General features: G+C 49.7%; 3 protein-coding genes across 3 annotated transcripts; 1 reads left to right on the forward strand and 2 right to left on the reverse strand.

Moving 5' to 3' along the window:
• Positions 1-54: 54 nt before the first annotated feature.
• Positions 55-9,605, forward strand: RhiXN_08655 (glycoside hydrolase family 31 protein; the record flags this gene model as incomplete). Its single annotated transcript, XM_043328471.1, has 17 exons — positions 55-81; positions 137-482; positions 573-1,120; positions 1,186-1,289; positions 1,366-1,504; positions 1,554-1,601; positions 1,656-3,176; positions 3,229-5,500; positions 5,969-6,155; positions 6,224-6,921; positions 6,972-7,628; positions 7,707-7,948; positions 8,002-8,103; positions 8,242-8,440; positions 8,500-8,743; positions 8,804-8,945; positions 8,997-9,605. 17 exons carry the CDS (start codon positions 55-57, stop codon positions 9,603-9,605), a joined length of 8,085 nt encoding a protein of 2,694 aa, XP_043183856.1.
• A 567-nt stretch (positions 9,606-10,172) lies between these two features.
• On the reverse strand, positions 10,173-12,204 carry RhiXN_08656 (cytochrome P450 family protein; the record flags this gene model as incomplete). The annotated part of the gene is made up of 10 exons (XM_043328472.1): positions 10,173-10,254; positions 10,315-10,599; positions 10,648-10,729; positions 10,778-10,967; positions 11,019-11,032; positions 11,095-11,215; positions 11,268-11,383; positions 11,437-11,768; positions 11,827-11,959; positions 12,012-12,204. The coding sequence occupies 10 exons, from the start codon at positions 12,202-12,204 to the stop codon at positions 10,173-10,175; spliced, it is 1,548 nt and encodes a 515-aa protein (XP_043183857.1).
• A 1,016-nt stretch (positions 12,205-13,220) lies between these two features.
• On the reverse strand, positions 13,221-15,252 carry RhiXN_08657 (cytochrome P450 family protein; the record flags this gene model as incomplete). The annotated part of the gene is made up of 10 exons (XM_043328473.1): positions 13,221-13,296; positions 13,345-13,629; positions 13,688-13,769; positions 13,827-14,016; positions 14,064-14,077; positions 14,136-14,256; positions 14,310-14,425; positions 14,478-14,809; positions 14,859-14,991; positions 15,048-15,252. The coding sequence occupies 10 exons, from the start codon at positions 15,250-15,252 to the stop codon at positions 13,221-13,223; spliced, it is 1,554 nt and encodes a 517-aa protein (XP_043183858.1).
• Between the last annotated feature and the right edge of the window lie 1,022 nt (positions 15,253-16,274).

The raw sequence follows: 16,274 nt of genomic DNA on the forward strand, positions 1-16,274 counted from the left end.
AATATGATTGTACATTTTGAGATATTTAGTACACCGTTTCTCCTAGTTGGACCAATGTCGTCCGACACTGACTCGATTTGGGTATGTACCCGGTCTTGTCAAGTCTACGGACCGGCCCGCACGGGTCATCCAGCAGGATGGAGATTCCAGATTGGATACCGCAGGTTCTAACGCAGGTCCTGAAAACATGGGGTCGCATGATTGTGAAATTAAATTTATAGACCAGTTGGACGATCCAGAGGGTTGGGAGATTGGTGTTGGCCTTGGAGAGGAGCTGGGGTCATTGTGGAGGGGCAGTGTCGGGCATCGCGAGTCCTTCGAAGTTGCAGCACGCGACGGGGTTGATCTTAGTAATCCTTACCCTGTGGATCTACTGTCCGACACCCCTATTGAGGATGACCCCACTTCTTTCGGTCTTATAATAGCGCAGACTGGAAGTACATTGCCTTATGCGGACACCCACGCCACTCCCCACTACCCTTGTATGCACTGATGTAACCTTACCTGATATATTGATTGTGTGGAAATAATTCGGGACTCACCACCGACTTGGAAACCCTTTTAAAACGCAGATCGGAATCAAAAACCGGACGCTAAGTCTCACAACCTTGGTAAACTTGCCAACTGGTTCAATATTGGAGCAATCAACTCGACCGATACACAGTCACCAAACTTCAATCCCACACCTTTTGTCATGTCTTCCAGGCCCCATACCAAACGGGGTTTGCTTGACCCTTTGATATCCTCAGTCTCAAAGCGTCCGCGATCGCGTGCTACAACCCCAGAGCCCGCTTCAGGTACCAACAATGCGACTCAAGCCTCAAATGTCTCAGACGAAGCACGTCAAATGCAACCCACGACTACTAACCCTTGCGAGATGTCGGCCACACCTCCGCCTGCGGGCACGGATAGCACAATCAGAGCTCTGAGTCTACCCCCTCATGATGAACCTGCATCTGCAGGGGAGCATAGAGCGACAACGACTGACCAGAATCCAACGGGCGAACCGCTGCTCAAGCGCGTTGGCACGGCGCTTAAGGCCTTTCGTCACGGTGCGGGTGCGTTCCCACCGCTCCAGGCCACTATCGACGATGTGATATCCTGCTTCGAGACACTCAAGGTAAGCTATGCACGAGACATGTCATAAAGTGAGGGATACGCACTGACTCATGGACGGGAACTTAGATAGAGCCAGAGTATCAGCGAGAGTACGACGCACTCCTACTCGAGCTTGAGTCGCTGAGTGAGACTCTCGTCCATCACCTACAAAAACCGAGCTCTGCGCATATGTCCGACTGCATAACTAGGATGCGAAGGCTAGTGATATTACACTGTATGGGACGGAAAGACTGACGGGGTGCACAGATCGATTGAGAAGCAAACCGATGTGATCAAGAAGAGACGTGATCAGCCCCCGGAACGCAAGCTGGCAAAAGCCGCACAAGATCAGCATGAGGTCCTGAGTGCGTATCGGGGAATCGAGAGAGCGTTTCGACAACTGCAAGTGAGTATCAAAATGGAGATCAGTGGACTGCTAACGACGTGGACAACAGACCGACGCAGGGTTGAGTGTGTGGAGCATCGTGGAAAAACAGGCTGCAGTGAGCTCAAGCATGCCCATAACGAAAAGTGATACTGAATGGTGTGGATGATAGGATAGCCTGCTTGAGAAGCTGGCCCCATCTAGACTAGCCGCCCATAACTCTACTCTTGCAACAGACGTCAATCGCCGATCCTGCACCAAACAGACACGCACTCAGATCTTGCTCGAGCTCGACCAATGGTCAGCCGACCGTAAGACACCGAACATATACTGGATGAGCGGCATGGCCGGTACCGGCAAGACTACCATCGCATATACCTTTGCCGAGTCACTCAAGGCACGTGGACTACTTGGGGCGAGCTTCTTCTGCACACGAGCGTCGAGTGAATGTCAGGACGTGGGACGAATCGTACCGACGATCGCATATCAGCTTGCGCGCTACTCGATGAGCTTCCAGTCGGCAGTCGTAAAGGCACTGGAGAATGATCCTGACATCGGGACCCGGGCTATAGTGGAGCAATGCGAACGGCTGATCAAAGAGCCCCTAAGTCGAGTGAAGGATGATATACCGGATGGACTTGTGGTGGTGATTGACGCACTAGACGAATGCAGCAGCGCAAACGGAGTGAGGAAAATCCTGGACGTACTCTTCAGAACTGCTCCCGACTTTCCCCTGAAGTTCTTCGTGACGAGCCGACCGGAGCCAGACATCCGCCACCGGATAGAGGCCCAGCCCGACCGCGCCCGCTCGATCTGCACACTACATGATATCGAGGCGTCGCTTGTGCAAGCGGACATCGAGCTATACCTTCGGGACGAACTTGCGGACACCACTGTCTCCGAAACCGATATGATGCGTCTTGCAAACCTGTCTGGCAAGCTGTTCATATATGCGGCCACGTCGATTCGGTATATTCGGAGAAAAGGAACGACAGTGGACCATGACCGACTTGAATCTATTCTGAGATCATCTTCCAAATCGGTCTCACGACACGTCGGCATCGACCAGCTGTATACTACGATTCTGGATGCTGCGACTGCGGAGTTTGAGGAAGAGCCAGAGGAGCAAGACCAGATGTGTCGAATGCTATGGACTGCAGTATGCACTCGAGAACCGGTCAACGTCGATACACTGGCAGCACTGACCGGGATCAAACCATCAAAGGCCAACATACTGCTGCAGTCCCTGTACTCGGTACTACACGTGTCGCAAACAACTAACATGATCACGACATTGCATGCATCGTTCCCGGACTTCATGTTCGATGAAGCACGGTCGAAAAGGTTCTACTGCGACGAAGCGAAGCATAGTCAGCTGCTTGCCCAAGAGTGCTTCAAGGTGATGGAAGCGCAGCTGCGATTCAACATATGTAATCTGGAAAGCTCGTTTGTAGCCGATAGCCAAGTGGAAGATTTAGAAAATCGAATAGCAAGGTCAATCTCGCCAACGCTGTCGTATGTTGCGCACTACTGGGGAGGGCATGTGGTCAAGAGCAAGCCTTGCAAGGCAGTTCAGAAAGGGCTGGAAGGCTTCCTATCGCATCGGCTGCTGTTCTGGATGGAGGTACTGAGCCTGAAGCGTACGCTTGACAAGGGAATTAGCATGCTGTCGGCGCTTAAGGCATGGCTGACGGTAAGCCGTTTGTGCAGAGCGTTAGTTTTGCCAGACTGATGGTGCGTGATAGGGCAAAAGTGCATTGCCAGATGTAATCAGCTCACTGAATGACTCGTGGATCTTTGTATCGAAGTATGCGGCCGGATCGGTTTCGCAGTCAACACCGCATATATACATCTCGGCACTGCCATTTTGCCATCACTCAAACTCAGTACGCAAGCAATACTGGGGTCGTACTCGAGGGCTGCTTCATCTGCAAGGCTCTGTGATAGATAAAAGTCAAACGGCGCTACTTGCAACATGGTCGCAATGGATGTCGCCTAACTCGCTAGCATTCTCCCCTGGCGGATCTCGACTTGCAGTTGGATTTGATGATGGCACAGTTCATGTACTGTATGACCATAACGGAGACGTTGCTCTGGGACCCCTCGAGGGGCACACCGGACAGGTCAGTTGTGTGGCATTTTCTCCCGACGGATCGCTGCTTGTCTCTGGTTCTGAGGACGGTACAATCTTTGTCCGGGATGCGCAAACGGGCAATCTCATATATGACCCTATCAGGGGGCATGAAAGTGTGGTGACGTCAGTGTGTTTTTCGCCCAATGGCAAGTATCTCCTCTCAGGGTCGGATGACCAGACAACACGGATGTGGGACAGTGGCAACGGCAGTCTCATACCCAACTCCATCAAACGCCACCCTCACAAAGTCCTCTGCACGGCATTCTCTCCTGATGGCAAGCATATCGCATGTGGCTTGGATAGCAATAAGTGTCCGATTGTTGTTTACGACGCATCTACTGGCGAGTCTCTCCCTTTTATATTCGATGCTCATCAGTCCTCGGCCTGTTCAATCACCTTTTCGCCAAACAGCAACCACCTGCTCACTGGCCATGTATCCCGTGATCTGTGCGTCTTGAATCTACATGACGGCACCGCCGCACACTCCCTACCTAAAATACACGATACGACAATCACATCCATTAGGTTTTCGCCACTCGGAGACAAACTCGTCACTACCTCTGGCGATGGGTGCGTATATATATGGGATGTAGAGAACGGCTACTCCAACCCTTGCCTACTTGGCACACACGACGATCGGGTCCACTCCGCTGCGTTCTCACCCGACGGCACACGAGTCGCATCATGCTCAGACGATCGCACCGTCAAGATGTGGAATGCACTTCATTCGACATCCTCTCACACGCGGAAATGGAAGACGCCAACCGATGTTGTCTATTCGGTTGCAATCTCGCCTGATGGGTCACGCATCGCAGCAGGGGGTCTCGACAAAGCGATCTATATGTTCAACGCACACGACGGCACTCCCGCTCTCGAGCCACTTGTTGCACACGTCGAGCGGATCCTCTCGGTGGCGTTCTCGCCCGACGGCAGGTACCTTGTTTCTGGCGGTGCTGACAATGCCATCTGTCTGTGGGATAGCACAACCGGCAAGCTGCTATTCGCCCCGCTTCGGGGGCGTAGGGGATGGATTCAGTCGGTCTCGTTCTCCCCCGATAGCAGGCGCATGGTTTCTGCCTCTCATGACGGGACGGTAGAAATGTGGAACGTGGATGATGGGACTCTGGTGCCTAGCGACCTGATCGGAAGACTCGAGTACGAGGTCTACTCAGTGGCATTCTCGCCCGACGGCGAACGCATTGCTTTCGGCTGTAGGGGTGGGAAGATCCGTATATGGGAATCGCAGAAGCTTACACTGGTGTTCAATCTGCCTGTGTCGCAGTACCAATACAAGGGTATCAATTCGCTAAAATTTTCGTCTGATGGCAGATTCATTGTTTCCCATTCATTTCCCGGTGGTATCCGCGTGTTCGACTCGCACAGTTGCGACTTTGTTCTAGGTCCTCTCGATGAATTCTCTGATCGTAGACGCTCAGCTGTGTTCTCGCCTGACGGCAATTACATCGTATCAGGCTCGTCTGGGGGAAGCATTCGAATATGGAGGGTGGAAGGTTGGGCCCCTGCATATGAGCCACTCGAGGGTCACCAAGACTTGGTCTGCTCCCTAGCATATTCGCCTGACGGTGCATACATCGTCTCAGCCTCACAAGACTCGACGATCCGAGTATGGAAGGCACCAGGAAGACGTGCCATCTCCAGCTCATCCCAATATGACTCTTCGACTTCAGATCAGAGAGAGCCACATGCTGCGATTGCTGGTGGAATGACGATCGGTGACGATGGGTGGGCACGAAACCGCGACTCACAGCTACTGTTCTGGGTTCCGTTCGGTCTGCAAGAACACCTCCCGCACCCCGAGAACTTGTATATCATTGAACCTGAAGGTATAATGCGAGTGGACTATAGCCAGCCCCTGTTGCTTGGTGAGGAGTGGCATCAATGCTACGTGGGCTGAGAGCAATGTGAGCGCAATATGCGTGATCTATGAATGGCTATATGTTGACTTGTGGGCCTGAAAAAGCATCGGGCGGTTTGTAGTGTGATCTGTATATATTCGTGGATGCCTGTGCAGTGAACTGTCACATTGTTGTCTGTCTACCGGTTGTTATATTCCCTTTTTTTGCCAAGATGTATGCGCCCGATTAACTCATCCATAAGAAGTGAAAAACGCCGACGCGGTATCCTTTGACGGCTATTTTGATATGCCAAAAGCCCGAGGCTCCACGCGGTGATCCGAATCAAACTTTAACATTTCCGGAGGTGGAGTCATAGTCGGACCAAGATCTGTGGTTTTCCTCTTCCGGTTCATTTTCCTCCAGCACGGCGTGGAACAAGCTCACCCACGCGAAGGATAGTTGGTCCATGGCAGAATGGGACTTTTTGAACTTCAGCTGCCAAGTTTACATACGTGGCGGAGGGAAACGCCGGGTGCCTTGCAATTGGGTCACGGTCGGCGCTTCCTGTGTTGCGAGCCCTCAAAAAGAGCGAGGCCGCGAATGACGATCGTAACGTTCACGCCCACATTGTTCTCATAGGAAGCTTGGATCAGGTACTAAAATCAGCGTTTCAACCCGCACTGTGAGCGCTAGCCAAAATGTTTGTCCGGTTCATACGAGCTAACATCTCTCAGTCAAAATGCGTCTAAGCACGCGACTCATCCTTCTTGCGGCTCTGGCCGAGGTGGCTCTTGGAGTTCACCATCAAGACTTTAAATCGTGTTCACAGTCTGGGTTCTGTCGTCGCGGACGTGCTATTGCGAAACGTGCCGACGACGTTGGTGGGAAATGGACATCTCCCTATGCTATCGATACCACCAATCTGAGGATATCTCCTGACCGAAGCAAAATCACTATGCCTGTCAAATCTTCCATCCATCCTGACATCAAATTCCAGCTCAGCGTTATCGTCCACGAGGATGGCACGGCGCGTGTCCGAATGGACGAGGTTGACGGACTGAGGAAGCGCTACGACGGTGCTGCCGACTGGGCACTGGCCAGCACTCCCGAGGCACGTGGTGTTGACTGGAAACCTGTCGATGGCGGTATCGAGGGACGGTGGGACGGATTGTTACTATGTGTCACATATGAGCCCTTGCTCATCGAGCTTATTCGCGATGGGCGCGTCGAAGTGTCGGTTAATGGGCGTGGCCTTTTGCATATGGAGCACTTCAGGAACAAGCACCAGGCCGAGCATAATACCAACAAAGCTTACACTCAGCATGCTCAGGGTGAGCAGAAGGTTATAGAGGAACCCAAGCCCAAGGTCAACGCCTGGTTCGAGGGCGAGACAGAAGATGGCTACTGGGAGGAACGATTCAAGTCATGGACGGATTCCAAGCCCAAAGGTAAGAATCATTTTATTACGCTTGACTCGAAATAATATAACGGTTACTAGGTCCCGAGTCCTTCTCTCTCGATATTACATTCCCCACCCACGCCCAGGTCTACGGTATACCTCAGCACGCTGCTCCACTGTCTCTTCCTACCACCACTGGCGAGGGATCTTTCTTCAACGACCCATACCGCTTATATAACTTGGATGTATTCGAACACGAGGCTTCCTCCACTATGCCGCTCTACGGCGCCATTCCCCTCCTTCATGCGCACAGCGAACACAGCACCGTAGGCGTTTTCCTTGCCGTTGCTTCCGAAACATGGATCGATATTTCACGCACACCCGACGCAGCTGGTACCCGCACACACTGGATTGCCGAGTCTGGCATCATCGATCTTTTTATTCTTCCTGGCCCTAGCACCCAAGACATCTTCTCGCAATACGCCCGCTTGACCGGTAACCCTGTGCTCCCCGCTCTCTGGTCGCTGGGCTATCACCAATGCCGATGGACTTATGTTTCTTCGGATGATGTACGCAGTGTACAGAAGAGGTTCGACGAGGAAGATATGCCTCTCGACGTACTCTGGCTGGATATCGAGTACGCAAAGGATCGTATGTACTTTATGTGGGGCGAACACGCGTTCCCGGACCCGATTCAAATGACCAAGGACGTTATGGCTATTGGACGCAAGGCAAGTATTCTTCCTTTGGCCACTTGTTCGTTCATTAACCGCTCAGGGGTTTAGATGGTCGTTATCGTCGATCCCCACCTTAAGCGCACCGACGAGTACCCAGTGTACACTGCTGCCAGAGAACTCGATGTGCTCGTCAAACGTCCAGGCGGAAAAGACGAATTCGAGGGACGGTGTTGGTCCGGATCAAGTGCTTGGGTTGACTTTCTGCATCCTGCTAGCTGGGACTGGTGGAAGAACCTGTACAAATTCGACAAGCCGGCCGTGGAAGGCGAGGAGAAGGCTGTCGACTGGGTTTGGAGGGCTAGTTCTGAGGGTATGCATATTTGGAATGACATGAACGAGGTACGTTTGGCTGGATGTATGCTCGCAGAGTTGACGCTCATGACTGTCGGTAGCCATCTGTTTTCGACGGTCCAGAGATTACGATGCAAAAGGATAATGTGCATTACGGCGGATGGGAACACCGTGATGTTCATAATATCAATGGAATGCTCTACGTGCGTGTCTCATCTGCTTTGGCTAAACCCCTGACTAATCAAATTATATTTGAATAATGACACGACGCCTCATGCTTCCCTTCTGCGCGCATGATGACTCAACGTTATTTCATATCTTGGACACAATTTCCTTTGCAGCATAACATTACTGCTCAAGCCGTCAAGGAAAGACAATCTCCGGCCAAGCGTCCTTTTGTACTCACTCGCTCGTTCTTTGCTGGGTCACAACGTCATGGAGCAATGTGGACCGGTGATAACATGGGTACTTGGGAGCACATGGCCGTTGGTATCAGGATGGTGCTTACGAGCAATATTGCTGGAATGAGCTTTGCGGGAGGTAAGCAACCCTTTTTCAATCCACGAGGGCGTCGTCACTGATAGCATGTCCCCTTTTAGCTGATGTCGGAGGATACTTTGGTAACCCTCCTCCCGAGATGCTGGTGCGATGGTACCAAGTTGGCGCATTTACACCATTCTTCCGTGCCCATGCCCACCTGGACACGAAGCGTCGAGAACCTTACCTCTTGGCGGACCCGTACAAGAGCATAGTTCGCGATGTCTTGCGCTTACGTTATACGCTTTTACCTGTCTGGTACACGGCATTCAGAGAGACCAGTGTTACCGGTATGCCGGTCTTGAGGTAGGGCCTCTTATCATTTGGGAGAATTGGAAAAAGGACTCACCCGCTTTTGATCGTTAGACCCCATTACGTCGTCTTCCCCAAGGATAAACAGGGGTTCGCTATTGACGACCAGTATTATATCGGAAACTCGGGACTTTTGGTCAAGCCTATCACTGCACCTGGGGTTGACAAAACAAGTGTGTACTTTGCGGGAGCTCAGGTACGTAATCTTAATGAGTGTTAATTAAGGAATTACTGACATGGTGGCCAGCCTCATTACGACTACCAAACCTACGAGGTCTACCAGGGCTCTGAGCGTGGTAGGAACGTGATCGTACCTGCTCCTCTTGGAAAGATCCCACTCTTCGTCCAAGCCGGACATGTCATACCCACACGCCAACGTCCACGCCGTTCGTCCCCGCTGATGAAGAACGACCCGTTCACACTCCTTATGGCGCTCGATAACCAAGGGTCAGCGGGAGGCGACCTATACCTGGACGACGGAGAAAGCTACGACCACGAGACCGGGTCCCTGATTTGGCGCCAGTTCTTTGCTCAGATGGCCGACGGCGGGCTGGTGATTGCCGGAGACGACCTCGTGAACGAGAACCTCGACCGAACGGTCGATCAAACGGCGCTGGAGCAATACAACCCGGAGAACGCGTTTGCAAAGAGCATCGCTCAAGTTCGCGTCGAGCGGATTATCATTCTCGGTAGCAAGAAGCCCAAGGCGGTGCTTAAAGATCGTCTCCCGCTCGAATTCACCTACGAGGCCGGTGTCACCTTTGACCAAAACAAGGACGGTCGTGCGAGTGTGTTGACTATCAAGAACCCCGGGGCGTTTATTGTTAAGACTTGGGGTGTGTATGTTCAATACTAAGGGCGGGGTGGTCGCGTGCTCTTTGGAAATCAAAAAATTAGGAAGTGTCGTGCTTTGGGTTAATTTGTGTATTGTAACAAGTTGATATATCACTTTACTTAAGCTTCTGCAAAGTCACTTCAAGGGTCTGAAGTGATATGTCCAAAATCCCAACCCGCTAGGCCTAGGCACGTTAGGTATGCCGAAATAGTGGCGATGAAATAGTGGTATGCGTAAATGAAATTGGAAATGCAACACCCGGTAGCAATCCTGAAGGTATTCCTTTGCGTAGACATTGTATATATCTCATGTTTTATATGCGGGATTAACACATATCTACGTCTTTGATTAACATACACACTCGTCATCTCTTATGGTCTCAAGAAGTGTGCACGTTTTGAAAATTCCTCGTATATTGCATTTCGATTGCATGCCAGTGTATATGCGCTAATTTCGTCTGCTGGCTCTGAAGCTTAGTGTGAATCCTGTCCCCTTTGGAGATCTACTAAATCATTGTTGACATAAAACTATTCAAAAGTACATGAGTACGTGTAAGCGCGAAACCGTCACTTAATATTGAAATAAAGTTCAATAGGTCACAGAAGTTTTGAGTAGACGTTTTGCAGCATCATTCCGAAGTTGGATTGAACATCTGAAGGGCTTAGGTCGACTGCGTGTGATTTCAGTACCAACAATGGTTATAAACAAGACGGAACCACCCAGTACTTACACAATTTTTGAACTGTTGAAAAGCTTCCACATATCTGGAGATTCGCGACCACCGGCAGCATCAACGCTAGCCAATAGTTCGGCACTCGCCCGGAAGTCAAACACCGATATCAAGCCAGCGCAGTTGATGAAGGTGCTATCATAGGCTATGTGGATCCCAGGGCATATGCGTCTTCCAAATCCAAAGATGTATTTGCGCGGGTCAGGAGCTGGTTTTGATTCCAGATATCTTTCGGGCCGGAAAACATGTGGGTCAGAGTAAATATCTGGGTCGTGAAGTATAGCCCTAAGAATATGAATAAGCTAGGAGTATATCTCCTACGATATAACCCACCATAGGTTTGGCTCGATAGAGCTACCCTTGGGAATGCGATATCCTTGAAACTCAATGTCTTGTTCCGTCGAATGCGGAATGCCTGGTGAAAAGTCAGAAGCAATACTCAGTGTGTTCAATGTCGGCGCACATAATGGTACCACAGGGTAGTATCTCATTACTTCTTGAAGCACAGCCTCAACATATGGAAGTGAGCCTCGGTCGTGTACTGTCGGGAGCCTATTGGGGCCAATGACCCGGTCGATCTCATCTTGCGCTTTCTTGGTAATTTCGGGGTGTATCACAAGACAAAATATAAGAGTTGCAAGAATGCTAACCGTCTGCTCAGCTTAGCGGTAGTTTTTTGTAATGTGGCCGGACGGAATACTCACTGTAGCAGTACCACCTGTGGTGACATTAATGTGGTTATAAGCATTGGGCTCACATGATTATGAGGGGTCAACATACCTCCAAACAAAGAAGCAGCAGACCATTTGATCAGGTCCACGTCTTCTTCAGAGGCGTTCGCACCTCCTTTTTGTTCCAACAGGCGTGAAGTGAACGAGGGCTGAACTAGCTGGTTCCTACGCTACGTCCAAACAGTCGGTTACCTAGCATCGCACGGATTAATAACCACTCACAATCCCGTCCATCACGGTGTCGAAAGGAACATTGGCATACTCGAGACGCCTACGAAGACCTTCTCGAGCTACCTTTTGAAATTCCCCTCCTGGTGCCCAGGCGGGGTAATAACGCACTGAAATGGACCCTCAGTGATTGGCAGGAGTGCGCTTTGTAAATTAAGCTTACGGAAAGGCAGAGAGTTTACCCATCGATGCGTAGCCAACCCGTCCTCCATATAGATTTGGCCCGCCCTTACTGCAGCTACGAGCGGGTCATCTTCGATGATCTCGTGGCCGTAGGCGAGGTTCATAATAAATCTCGATGCGCTATCGTCAATATGGTTCATGTAATTGTCTGGGGTCTTGGCCAGGGCACGTAAAAACTGTAGGAGGTTGCTCGAGTGCAATGTGGAGTATGTCCGAGCCTGAGACTGCTGGAGTACCAAGGCCATTGTTTTTCGTAGTTGTCTATGACGATTGTTATGTGTGTGCAACACGGTGCTTGTGTTCCATCCCATCCTAGCCGTTGGAAGGGGACGAAGTTAGCCAAGCCACACGCAGGTGGTACACTACTTACAGTTCCCTCACAAACACATTTCTCGGGCGGTCAGAGGTTTCTGCGGCTCGCTTTTCTAGTAGCTCAGTAGCAAGTGCCTCGCTATTGATGATGACAGTTGTGTTGGACAGTGTCCGCAGGCAGATTATATCACCTAGGTTGGGCTTTCGGTATTAGGCCATAGAGTTTCACTCTCTGTGACACACCGTATTGTTCTTTCCAATCGGTGGCAGCTTTGACTGGCCGGTGTGGGACATTCATCTCGGCCACATTCCCCCAGATCCAGTGACCGGATGGCCCAGGTGGCAGAGGCAACTGCTGATGAAGAGTACGATGACACAACCATACAAGAGCCAGTGCACCAAGGGAGCCAGCTAATAATTTCTCTACGTCAGCCATGGCGTGTACACAAGGCGGAACGGCTGGTGAATGTAGGTTGAAGAAGACGTATGGACGTATGGGAAAGTCCTCTTAGTATTCGTCAGCCTAGATTATTGAATAGCAAGATGTGACATGGCAGAATAACGTCATTAACCTCTGCAGTATCCACATGACGGTAGTGCACGAGGTCTTGTGTGGCCAAGAATAGTCAGCTTCGAGGTTTGCTGGACACGTTTAGTGCTGGTCCTACCATAAGCTCAAGCCATAGAGACGACAATCAATAACTTGGTTTGACTGGCGACCGCAGATACCAACGAGCTCAACCAGTTCTATGACGTAAGATCGGATAATAATGGATTCATATACCAACGGCTTTGGCGTAGGAAGAGTATGACGTGAACCAGGTGAGTGTAGCATTTGCTGCATGTCAAACGGATTTCAAATGGGTCCTCGCGGCTCGGTTGTGCGTGGTTAAATGGTTATATCAACACATGATTAAATCAGAAAGCTGTCCATAATGCTATAGTACGATATATCGGACAAAAGATACGTCATGCTAAGAAAATTCATAGCTGATTTAAATTGACTACTGTAGTATTCTAATGATGGGCACAGAGTATTTGAATAGAAGTTTTGGGAGGCAAAATTGCGACCGAACAGCATACCACGAAGGTTATTCAGGACACTTGGGTTACAGGCATCTGCATTAATAACACTTGCCTCGTTCTCATACGAAAGGTGCACCGTAGATAGACGAGTCAATAGTGATCACAGCTAAAAAAAACCATTTCTTTCTCGTTGGTTTGATACCCCATTTATCGGACCAGCCTAAAAACACGGATTCAAATCATCCGGGCAAAGTATTATCAGTGAATTAACTCAGTAAATCAGCGCCAGAGGTAAATATATATCGTATCTGGCCCTCGTGCAGCCGTTTTTCACCGCTGTGGGCTGATTTGTGGTAAATACATTCCCAGTTAAGTGCTTGGATTAAGTAGTAGCAGTTCGAAAACATCTGAAACATTTGAGGCCCGTTAAGCACTCGATTCTAAAAGTTCTGCAGCAGCCTTATCACGTATAGTAATATTGTACTCAAAGGCCAGCGGTAACCTGAAAGTAGAAATTAGTAATAGAAAACCCGGTCTAACAGATACATACCCTCCTCCGAATCCTTCGTAAAGCTCATACAACCTGGGGCTTTCACGCCCTCCAAGTTCTCTTACACGTCTGCTCAATTCGCTTCCGGCGTGGATATCGAATGATGCCAACACTGCTGCGCACATGACCCACGCTGTATCGTTCGCGACATGAAGCCCAGGACACACACGACGACCAAATCCAAAGTTGAACCTCCTAGGATCTGGATCCGGGACCGATTTGAGGTAGCGGTCGGGTGTGAATGTATGCGGTGATGGGTAATGTTTCGGGTCATGAAGAATGGCCCTTGATTTGGATCTTTGTTGGCTAGTGTATTGACTTTATTAAATGCTCTATAACTCACCATACGTTAGGGTTAATGCTCGCGCCTTTGGGAATGCGATACCCCCTGAATTCGATATCTTCCGTGGCAGCATGAGGGAACCCTAGGATTGGTCAGTGCTTAAGACTTTTGAGGTCCAAAAGCGATGAATGATATGTACCAAGTGGGGTTGGAGGAGATACCCGCATCAACTCCTGTAAGAGTGCTTCCATGTATGGCATTGACTCTCGGTCGGTGAAACCAGGAAGACGTCCGCGCCCAACCACAGTGTCTATTTCAGCCTGAGCCCGTTGTGCGACTTCAGGGTACAGCGCCATCATAAAAAATAGAACTACTACAATATGCAGGGTCTACGCCTGCGTTAGATAGGGGATAATAGCCGTATCGTATCACTGACCGTTGTCGAACCAGCTACAAAAGCACCATGTCAGCCAAAGTTGTCTAAGATATTGACTAATGAGCAACTAACCTAGGTACATGGCGGCTGCTGTCCATTTAATTAGATCAATGTCTTCAGGAGAAGCATTTCCTCCCCCTTTCTCTTCAAGTAACCGGGACGTGTATGATACACGAGACAGTTGGTTGTGACGCTAGAAAATAGTCAGATATAATATTCGTATAATTAGTATGTGCAAGTGCTCACTATCTGTTCGAGAACTTTATCAAAAGGCTCGCTTGCATATTGATTCCTGAGTTCTTTCCCTCGAGCTGCAACTTTCTGGAAACCAGCACCGGGAACCCACGATGGTACGTATTTAACTGGTTTAGAGTCAGAAAAAGTTGAATGAACACCATTGTATTATCTGCTTACGGAGCGGTATGTCGTTGACCCAATAGTGTTTACCAACCCCTAATGCAAAGTAATGAACTGCCTCGTGTATCAAAGAAATAAAGGTGTCGTCCTTTGTGACGATATGGCCATATGTCATCCTTAGGATGAATGCTCCAATGGCATTCTTGGCGTGCTCTTTGAACATCCTGGGGCTTCCAGAAATGTTTCGAACGAAAGCTAACGTATTATCCATGTGTTGTTGAGCATAAGAGCGTGCGGCCGCTGGGTGAAGCGCCGATGCTATCACCCGACGCATTTTTTTGTGCCGCTCGTCGTGAGCATGTAGCGCGACACCTTGGCTCCATCCCATACTGCTTCACATGAGACGTTATTAAAGCTGAATTTGGGGTGGGGACTGACAGATCTTTAATCATCGTATTTGGTGGACGGTCTGAAGTCACTCCGGCCCGTTTCTCAAGAAGCTCGGTCACGGCATCAAGGCTGTTGAGATAGATATGGTGCGCGAATGTAGTTGATACGCCAATTACCTCACCTAATATTATGCAAGATATGTGAGACACAAGACAAAAAAGGCATTCGATTTCGTACCGCAAATTGATCTGTACTTGGTTCCTAATAGTACATGCCGGTGCGGCAACCCAAAGAACTCTTTGTGGCCGAAAGCCCAGTGGGATGGAAATGGAGCAGGTGGAAGCGGAAGTCTGCTTTTAGTTTTGCGCCACCTGCGATACAGTACCAGAGCTAGAGTAACTCCGAGCAAAAAAAGAATCCGTTTTTCTTCCAGGAAGTTCATGGTAGACTTGTAGACAACAAAAATTTACCACGTTGCTATTATATACTTTGCCGTGATTACATAGCATTACTACAGTACCCGCTTTGGCCTCCGGTAGACCGTGGTGGGAATTTTTCCTCATCGGGTCGATCAAGGAATCCAGAATATCAATTACGCCAATATTGCAATTATTTGACTAAATTATATGACTGTCAGTGCTTACATACAGTCAGCTTCGCATCATGATGATCGGTCTTCAGGATAGTCTATGTTGGTGAATATTTGTTTAAGTACACTTCTGCCTAGCGTTGCCTAGAACTAAGTTCCATTTTGAATCATTGCTCACTCGTCCTCTGATAACAAGTAATCACCGGCCGGCAAGCGCCCATGCCAAGCGCCCGCTGACGATTGCTTGCTATCATAAGTAGCTTACGAATTTGCAGCTTGGTTCCAGGCAACCTAGCGCTGACCAAAATCCTCATAAAGGGTCATTTCCCGGCCGGCCAGAGCGAACTAACACAATCTAGTTTTTCAATTCTGTGCGAAACTTGGTCAATAATGTATATGTTTAACTCAATTCATAGAAAGCGTACTGCACATAATTTTATAGCCAAGTTTCCTTTCGCCTCACCCACCACTTCGCTCTGTCGTTAGCAAAGGTGACCACCCAGCCCACGAGCCTTCCCCGCGTCTTGGCTCTCAGTCTTTTCCTGCCCCTCTCTTTCCAGCCAGCACTCATATCACTAATCTTATTATACTTGTTTCCGGACGATCCATATATACTGTCGCAGTGAACCCCAAAGTTCAGATCTCCACATGATGTCCAGACTTTACCGGATGCCCGCATCCAAAAATGCAGAGTCCGCAACTCGACGGCAAGCGGAGGTGAGTTTAGGACGCGTATCTATAGAAGTATTGGTCAGAGTTTGCCAGTACCCTGCGTATAGCGTAAGACCTTTTACGCTCAAAATCTGCACTTTCAGGGTTCACCGTTTATATGCCTCGCCCTGCTCTGTACTTGTTATGCGAGCCGACGACACAGA

The sequence above is a fragment of the Rhizoctonia solani genome, chromosome 10 (assembly GCF_016906535.1).
Source record: "Rhizoctonia solani chromosome 10, complete sequence".
In the NCBI taxonomy this organism is placed as follows: domain Eukaryota; kingdom Fungi; phylum Basidiomycota; class Agaricomycetes; order Cantharellales; family Ceratobasidiaceae; genus Rhizoctonia; species Rhizoctonia solani.